Source organism: Piliocolobus tephrosceles, chromosome 1, assembly GCF_002776525.5.
Source record: "Piliocolobus tephrosceles isolate RC106 chromosome 1, ASM277652v3, whole genome shotgun sequence".
NCBI classification, from domain to species: Eukaryota; Metazoa; Chordata; class Mammalia; order Primates; family Cercopithecidae; genus Piliocolobus; species Piliocolobus tephrosceles.
In genome coordinates this window covers 23,678,479-23,688,018 of record NC_045434.1, presented here as the reverse complement: position 1 = coordinate 23,688,018, position 9,540 = coordinate 23,678,479, and the positions used below count along the sequence as shown (strand labels likewise).

General features: G+C 45.0%; 2 protein-coding genes across 2 annotated transcripts in view; one reads left to right on the top strand and one right to left on the bottom strand.

Moving 5' to 3' along the window:
- Positions 1 to 8,980, bottom strand: part of MAEL (maelstrom spermatogenic transposon silencer) — a 48,177-nt gene extending 39,197 nt beyond the window's left edge. Inside the window, exon 1 of the mRNA XM_023207072.1 lies at positions 8,902 to 8,980. The gene's annotated coding sequence lies outside the window, so the exon portion shown is untranslated. The remainder of the gene's footprint in view (positions 1 to 8,901) is intronic.
- Positions 8,981 to 9,249: 269 nt separating this feature from the next.
- ILDR2 (immunoglobulin like domain containing receptor 2) overlaps positions 9,250 to 9,540 on the top strand; it is a 56,403-nt gene continuing 56,112 nt past the window's right edge. Inside the window, exon 1 of the mRNA XM_023207069.2 lies at positions 9,250 to 9,345. Within this exon, the coding sequence (XP_023062837.1) occupies positions 9,300 to 9,345 (46 nt within the window). The 5' untranslated portion in view covers positions 9,250 to 9,299. The remainder of the gene's footprint in view (positions 9,346 to 9,540) is intronic.

The window sequence follows — 9,540 nt, the reverse complement described above, 5'->3', positions numbered from 1 at the left end:
GGCTAGTTTTTTTGTATTTTTTAGTAGAGACGGGGTTTCACCGTGTTAGCCAGGATGGTCTCGATCTCCTGACCTCGTGATCCGCCCGTCTCGGCCTCCCAAAGTGCTGGGATTACAGGCTTGAGCCACCGCGCCCGACCCTATCTAAGGGCTTTTAAAAAACACGTCATGTTTTCTATTTGGAGAAGGGGTTCAAAGTGTTAAGAATGGGCATGGTGAGACCAGTTAGGAGGCTCCTTCAGGAGTCCATGTGAGCGATGATGGCAACCTCAACAGAAAAGAAAGGCTGGGATCAAATTGTATTTTGGGAAAAATAGAACTAGCTAATGGATTGGTTGTAGGAGTAAGAAAAAAGGAGGAGTCCTAGGATTTTGGCTTGAGTATCCTACTGGCACTTAGTGCTTTTACTAAGATAGAGAGGACTTTGGGGCAGAGGGAGACGGTGCTAATGCCAAGAAGGGTCCAAGGTCCAAAGCTCCCAATAATTTCTATTATCTGCTCTTCTCCTCACAGGTCCTTTTTTTTTTTTTTTTTTTTTTTTGAGACAGGATCTCATTCTGTCAACCAGGTTCGAGTCGCAATCACAGCTAACTGCAGCCTAAGTCCTATGGGCTCAAGTGATCCTCCCACCTCAGCCTCCTGAGTAGCTGGGACTACAGGTGTGTGCCACCATGCCCAGCTAATTTTTGTATTTTGTGTAGAGATGGGGTTTCACCATGTTGCTCAGACTGTCCTCAAACTTCTGGGTTCAAGTGATCTGCCTGCCTCAGCCTCCCAAAGTGCTGGGATTACAGGTGTGAGCCACTGCTCCTCTCCTTCTTTGATAAAATTTATTTTTTTCTATTTTACTTAAGTCCTACATAAACAGAACAGCTTTCCGCACTTTCCAACCAGATTGATTTTTTTCTATTCAGAAATTCTAAAGGGTGGCAGGTTTGGGTTGAGATATGTGGAGGGGGTGGATCAAGAGTTCTATTATGGACATGTTCATTTTGAGATGCCTACTATATATTTAAGTGGCGATGTCAAATAGGCAATTGACCTTGAAGTCTGGAGTTTTGGGCTTGAGAAAGAATTCAGAAGTAAGCCACATAAAGATGGTATTTAAATTCATGAACTAGATGAGATCATCTAGAGAGAGTGAAGAGAGAGAGAAAAAGGATCCAGGATGGAGTCCTGAGGAAAACTAGCATTTAGAAGCCAGAGAAGGAAGACCCAGTAAAGATGACTGAGAAGAACATGTGAAAAAGTAGTAAGAAAGGCAGGAAAACCAAGAGAGGGGAGTGATTTCAGTAGCAAGTGGTTCATTTATCCAATAGGTATTTATTCAGAATCCACTGAATACCAGCCTCTATTTTAAGCACGAGAATAGGTTGAATAGAACAAAGCTTATAGTGGAAAAAAACAGGTAATAAAGAAATATACTATTACCTATATAACAAGATGTCAGAACATCTTTTTGGACAATAAGTCCAATGAAGAAAAATAATGTAAGATATGGGAATAGCAACAGATAGAGGATACAATTTTAGGGTGGTTAGTAAAGGCCCTATATGAAGAAATGAAATTTGAGCAAAGACTAGAAGGAAGGGAGCAAGTAAACCATGAAGATATCTGGAGAAGAGCATTCCAGGTAGAAAGAATAGCAAGTGCAAAGGCTCTGAGGTGGGAGCACATCAGGTATGTTTGAGGAACAGCAAAGTAAGTCACATGGCTAGGGTAAAGTGAGTGAGGGGGAAAGTAGAGAGAATATTAGACAGGGAGCTAGAGCCATATCATATAGGATTTATAGGGCCACCATAAGGACTTTAGATTTTGTCTAAATTGGGGGAAACCATTGGAGATTTGGATGACTATTACTTTTTTTAAAAATTAAGTATGAGGTGTGATTTTCAACCAAGTACATGTTATGCAAACCACTGAAGAGCACCACAAGTGTTCTTGAAAAATGTGGCTGAGTTTTTTTCCTGATGATAGTTTAAGTGAAGGCCCAACATTATTCAGTGTGCATCTTCCCTCCTGTGCTAATAATAGTAATAGTAGTAGTAATAGGTGACATTCATTGCAAGCTACATCCGGCTTTCTGCTAAACACTCCACAAGGGTATCTTATCTCCCCTTCACAACAACCCTGTGAAATAGATTCCATGATTATCCCCATATTGCAGAAAAGGAAATTGAGACTTAGAGTGGTAAGGTGACTTCCGCATGCCACACAGCCTTTGAGTGACTCTGACATCTATGAGATCCCAGCTTAACACTCATTCCAATCTGTTTATCTTAGATATTCAAGGTTGTTTACTACCTGATGCTTTGCCAAAGTTAAGAGAGAAATTTCTGAGTACCATCTAGACATTGTTTGAATGTACTCTCAGATTCTTTAGTAACTCAACATGATGTCCGGTTGACTCCTCCTGCTTGCAATATACATGTGAATTCTACCTCTTGTGACTCCTTGCAATGTCTTTCTCAATTGGTGTTAGCATTCTCTTCATGCTGCCCCTTTTTAGGTGCTTGTCACTTCTTGAGCTCTTGTAATGAGCTCTCCCATGGAAGAGACCTCAATCTGTTGTCTCTGTCTCCATCAATTCATCCTACACCCTGTGGCCAGAATAACTTTGCTGAGAAACAGGTCTGATCTTGTTCTACTTAGAAATTCTCATGGATGGTACATTGCCTGTGGAATTCCATCCAGATCTGGTAGCCTGGTTTCCCTTGGTTCAACCTCAGCCTACCTTTCCAGCCTTATTGCTGACTCTGCCCTTTGTAAACCCATGCTCTGGGCAGCAGTTCCTGTTCTCACTTCTGCCTGTTGCTTGTGCATCTGTACTACCTCCTGCTCCCTTTCTGCCCCTAGAAATTCTGTCCAGATGATGTTTAAAGCTTAGCTCAGGGGTCACCTTTTCATGAAGATATCTCTGATCAGGACTACTGATAAATAATTGACCCTCCCCCACTTAATTTTCCTACCATATTTGGTACATGTCCTAATACAGGCCCTGTCACACCATCATACTTAAAGACCACATATTTGCCTCCCTCCCTCCCTCTCTACACACATGGAGACAACTCAAATGTAAGCTCTTTGACATAAGGGGCTGTGATTCATTCATCTTTGGATTTGTAGTTTTTAATTTCTAGATAGCATAGTGTCTAGAATATAGTAAGTATTCAATAAATGTGTGTGGAATAAATGAATGAATTCAGGGAAAAGAAAAGGGGAGATGAGGAAAAGGGAAGATGAATACACTGGGGGCAGTTTGTAATTAATTAGACAAGTACACATTGATTATCTCTATGTAAAAGGCACCTACTCAGAATTGGGGAAGGAGTACAGAATTAACACTTCTACGAGAGATCCTCACCCCACTACTTCAACACGAAGGTCAAGGCTGCTGTTTTCTAACCCTGGTCTTTAAAGCCCACATGCTACTTCTCTTACTTGAGCAGTTTCTTTTCGTGGTGCTCGATGTTCTGAGCTTCTCATTCTAGCTCTCTTCCCTGCCCATTTTCTGGGGGTGAGGTCATCGGATGACATATTTGTTCTGGCTCATTTCCCTCTCTCAGGTTCTGTCTTTGACCTGTGCCAGGAAGAAAGCCTTTAGGAGAATGCATAGGGCTGGGCTCCGAGAAACAGTCTTCTGGCTAAATCACCAAGACCCAGAGCCAAAGGCAGCTTCATCTTGTAAACTATAGGCAGCCAGTTACCCTTTCTTCCTATAACCTTTGGGCTGTAGGAAGCTGCTTGACCACTAGTATAAGAATTGCTCTGCTGTTCATCTGGGGGGCTGTCAATGCTGTTCTGGTCTCCAAAGGATGCTAATAATGAAATAAAAACAGAAACAAAAGCAAACACTGGAGACAGGGCTCCTAAAAGAGCAGTAACCTTCATCTCTGGCCCTGTAACTCACAAAGAAATTATAGGTTACACTGTCAGTAAAAGCTCCCAGGGCTCAACTGCTCATAATTAACTTGATTAACTGCTCACGACTGAGACATAATGAGAACAGGTGTACATCTGGGGGCTTTGTATCTGGCTGAAGATACAGGCCTGACAAAACACCTGTCACTCCTTCTTCTTTTCTCCTTTCTGCAGGGATGTCCTAGAGACTGGAGGACAAATTTACAATGAGTAAATGTTGGCATGGGCACAGCTTTTGTCCAGCACCTTTTCCTATATTATAGAAATATTAGAGGGTATAGAAAGTTGTAGGCTGGGCACAGTGGCTCAAACTTGTAATCCCAGCACTTTGGGAGGCCGAGGTGGGAGGATTGCTTGAGCCCAGGAGTTTGAGACCAGACTGGGCAAGCAACATAGCAAGATGCAGTCTCTAAAAAAAAAAAAAAAAAAAAAAATTAAAAATTAGCTGGGCATGGTGGCATGCACTTGCAGTCCCAGCTACTTGGGAAGCTGAGGCCGGAGGACAGCATTGAGCCTAGTAGTTTAAGGTTGCAGTGAGCTATGATAGCACCATTGCAGTCCAGTCTGGGTGACACAGAGTCAGACCCTGTCTCTAAAAGAAAGAAAGAAAGAAAATTATAAAGAAAAAATATAAATGAATGATGATCTTCCCAGAGGTAACCATTGTTACTCATTTGTTTCCTTTGTCCCTTTTAAATGTATGTTTTCATATTTGGTAGCAAGCTCTAAATATACTTTTATGTTTTTTTTCCTGCACATTATCCTTGGATGGACCTTTCTAGAGAACACATTGGTAGAGAGCTAATTCAGGCAAGGGCTGCCCCCACTGTTCAGTAGGATCTAGCCTTTGGATGAGGCACACAAAGCATCACCTAATTCAGCACCCAGCACCACTGCAGTTGGATTTGAAGCTTGAGACTGCAGGTTCTTGGATTAAATCTGCTGGAAGTACATGGAATTTTCAACACATTCTCCCAACCTTTTACCTTTTTAAATTTCTAGATAGCATAGCGTCTAGTGTCCACTGTTCTTGCCAGTTCAGATTTTTTTTCTTTTTCTTTTTTGGCATAATGCATTTGTATATTTGCATTTCCTTTCTTTAAAGCATTTTCTTAATGAAACAATTTATTCCTCAACATGAAAGGACTTCAAGATTGAAAATGTCTTTGGTTTTCAGTATAGGGTGCCTAGAGTCTCCAGTTTTTTTAGTTCCTTGGTTTTTTTAGTTCCAGTTTTTTTAGTTCCTTGGTTTAATTTAGTTTTTTAAACTTATAATTCATTGAGGGTGGTTTTGAAGGTATGGAGGATGGGAAAGATAACAACCCAAAAGGTAGCAGGAGAAAAAAAAGATGGACCAAACTTACATGAGAAAAATGGTATCTGTTTCAGAGTCATACTTCATATATCCCTCTTGGAATGCAGGATCAGAGAGGAGAAGTAGAAATAGGATTTTATCTGTGTGCTTTAAACAGACTCACGTTAAGCAGTATTCATGTGCATGCATGCCTGTGTGTCTGCAATGAAATCATGTTTTAAAGAGGATTCAGCTACATTATATTTATAACTATGTGGTTGCTACCAGCTACCAGCATGTCTCCTTGCGGTGGTTCACTTCTCTTTTCTCTGTGTCCTAATTCTGTTCTATAGTGTAGAGCTTTGCTGAAGCAGCCTGTTAGTCCCCGCACCACATACAATCCCAGCTGTGGCTTCCTGGGAATCTTATTCTGGTCCCATACAGTCCTTGTTCTGCTATGTTTGTCTCATTGCAGTAGAAAGTTTGAAGTATTGCAGCCTTCCTTGGCTGTGATGAATCAATCTCTCTATTTGGGGTCCTGTCCTATTAGTTCAGAATGAACGGACAACTGGAGCTTAACTAGATCCAAGGTGCATTAGAAAACATCAGCTCAACAGCTTCCCAGGAGAACAAAGATAGGTATTGCTTCTTAAACATTAATGTGCATTGGAAGCACCTGGGGAAAGTGGTTAAACCGCAGATTTATGGGCTCCACCTGGAGTTTCTGAGCTCATTATTTTTAGTAGAGCCTGGGAATCTGTGTTTAAACAAACACAGTAATATGATCCTGATACTGGAAGTTCAGAAACCACATTGAGACTCTGGGTGCCATATCCCATCACCCACCACCAATACGGAAAAATAACACCATTTTCCCATCCCCTTTTCACCTCCATCCCTTAGGCTACATGTTTTGAATCATTACATATACTTCAACATTTATATTAACCCTTCATCACCTTGGTAATAACATGTGCAAGGTGATGGAGGGGCACACACTGTGATTCACTCCAGTTTAGCATCCCCTTCAGGATGGCCTGCGCCCCACTCACTCAGGAAGATTCAGGATATACCATGTGTAACTCTGGCTATAAAGTAGACATGCAGGGCACTACATGGAAAACACATTTCTGGGATGATGGACAAGGCAAACTGCATCCTATGATTCATTGTGGCACAAGTGTTTCTTCAAGTCTCCTGATTTCTTGTTCAACTACACATAGATACCTCCTCTGAGCAGACATGAGTTCATTTCTGTGGGCATTCACGTTCCACTTCATGTACACATCCAGGCTCCCTTCACTCAGTCCATCTCCCATTTTTCACATGTAGAAACTTGCTCATATGTCCAAGTTTTGCATAAAATGCCATTATTTTTTGAGACAAGGTCTCACTCTTTCACCCAGGCTGGAGTCCAGTAGCGTGGTCACAGCTCACTGCAGCCTCACCCTCGCAGGTTCAAGTGGTCCTCCCACCTCAGCCTCCAGAGTAGCTGGGACTACAGGTATGCACAACCACGCCTGGCTAATTTTTGTATTTTTTGTAGAGACGGGGTTTCACCATGTTACTCAGGCTGGTCAAACTCCTGAGGTCAAGTGAGCCGCCCACCTCGGCTTCCCCAAGTGCTGAGAGTACAGGTGTGAGCCACTGCACATGGCCAAAATGCCACTGTTCTGTGTGCTTAGATAATAAACACTATTCAAGCTCTATTGTGCACTGTGTGGCACACACACATACATGCAGTAAATGGCAGAGCATAATACAAACATTATAAGGTATTATTGTGAGGTATAAATACACCTCAACCTTCTGGTGTAGATGTTCTTTTTATGGTGCAAACAGTATTGCTTTAGAGTCAAATTCAAATCTTAGCTCTGCCACTTACTAGTAACCTGATCTTAGAGGTTAGTTAAATGCTCTGGGCCTAAGTTCCCTCTTTAGGGTTAAATGAGAAGGCTTGTAAAACATGTAGAACTCTGCCTAGAACCTAATAGGAAACTCACAAATGTTAGGTACCTCCTATATTTTTATTTTTCTGTCTATGAAAGGAAATAGTCCTCAATTTTCTCTCATGCAGTACATAGCATGAAAAATCATCCTGGCCAAAATAAGCAAAGAAAGAGTTTATGAAAGGATATTGGGTGGCTCAAAGAATTGCCGGGGAAGTGAAGAGCCAAGTGTAGAAGAGAGGCTAGACCCCAGAGAGCCTGCAAGACCACAGCCAAAAATCACACCTTGGAGCATCCTGGTGGCTTGACCTCTGCCACAGCTGATCGTGTACACTGGATGCTGCTGCTGCTGCCTCAGTGACAAAATCAATTCTCCCCTGTTCTTGTTCCTTATATCCACCACTCGCTCCAGAATCAAAAAGCTCTGAGAGAGAGGTCAACCTGGCTATGCCAGGGGCCCGGGCCTGCACTCCAGCTGGGATGGTCAGGAAGGTGGCTCTAGATTTTCTGGCTTCTGCAGGTGGAATTCCTCAGAATAAGAAGGGAATTGAGATGTCAGGCAGCCATAAAAGACAGCTGTCCAGGGTCTACTCTTACCATTTCTCATATGTTCACATACATATCCTCCCTGTCTGCATACACATTCATTCTCAGGTGTGGAGTCTGTCTGCTCCAGGAACTCCCCTCCAGCCTGGCACCACTCTGTTTTCAGATGCTACCTGAGACCTTTCTGCTCTGTCTCTGTCCTCTACCCAGAATGCCCTCGCCTGCCCCCTTTCCACCAGGGATCCTTGAATGGCTCAAATCTTGTGCTTTCTGCAAATGCCAACTCAGATATTACCTCTTCTTTATCGTGGTGCCCCCACCCTACCCACGACTTACTCCTTCCTCTGTGTTCCCAAGGCACTTTATCTATGTCTCCATTATTGCACTTGCCCCGTTTTACTACGAATAAGTATCATGTCTTTAATGGTCTGACCTTCCTCCCTTTCCTGGACCCAAGATGAGGCTCCTAAGGGCAGGAAGGCTATCTCATTCCACTTTGTAACCTTAGTTCTTAGCACCTAGTAGAGGCTTCATATATATATTTCTTAAGAAAATCATACATTTCTCAGTTCTCAACACATAACATTTTGAGACACAAGACAAATCCGTCTGACAAATAGGAATAATCCATGTGAATGCGTGCTGGAATCTATAAAGTGTTGGATGGATTTAAGCCGTTATAATCATTTATCTCATTCTGGTTTTACATATTTTCTGTTAAAGGGCTGGATGCCCTTATTCTACCTCATATTTTAACAGGACAAAGTAATGACGCGAGATTCCCGCCTACCTTTTTCAATTCTGCGGAGCCTCCTGCCTGGTTCCTTGCACTGTCAAAAAGGAAACCAGACGGAGGGGCGGCGGTACCGCAGAAACGAACATTCTAGCCTAGAGGACTTGCTAGTTAAGTCCCGCAAGAAGTTACGCCAAGTCCCCGCCGTCCCCCACCCTCGCCGCTGTCGCTCTCTCCCCGTTCAGGTTGGCTGTGGCAGCCCGCAGCCACAGGCTCCCCCTGCTCGAGTCCCCAGCCCGCGTTCTCGCCGGGGTTCCCGAGCGCGGGCGTCCCTGGGAGAAGCCGCGATGGTCGCTCCCCGCTCGGCGCGGTCCGCGGGGCGGCCTCCCCCGCGCCTCTCGCTGCCTGCAGCCCAGCGGCCCCTTCTCCCTGCGTGGCCTCAATCACTCCACGCTGACCTCTGGGCCGCCGGGGGCCAGCACGTGACAGAGAAAGTTTGGCAGTCGGGGCAGCGGGCGGCGGGGCGGAGGCGCGGGAGGCGGTGCGGCGGCCGAGCTCCCCCGCGCGGCGGGCTCTGCGGCGGGGAGACGCTAGCCCCGCGCCGCGCTGCCTGGGTGTGCGGATGCGCCGCCGAGCGCCGCGCGGACCCCGGAAGCCTGCGGCAGCGCGCGCTCTGCCGGCGGCGCGATCCAGCCCCCGGCCCCGCCTGCGCGGCCGGCCGGGCGGGCGCTGCGCCCGGGGACGCCTGGTGTCCGCCGCTCCGCCGCCGCCCGCTGCCGCGGGGTGACAGCAATCCTTCTGTTCCAGCCGTTTCCCACTTTCCTCACTCCGTAATTCGGATGGGAAGTTGGGGAAGATGGACAGGGTCTTGCTGAGGTGGATTTCTCTCTTCTGGCTAACAGGTAAGAGTCCTTTTCTGCAGAAACGAATAACTTTGTATATTCCTGTAGTGGTTCTGTTCTCACTGCGTCCCCACCCCCCATTTTCCTCCTTACCATGTTTAAAGCTGCTTAGCGGTCTGGTGGAAAGTGGGGGAGGGGGCAGCGTGTCTGTGTGTGTGTGTGTGTGTGTGTGTGTGTGTGTGTGTGTGTGTGTGT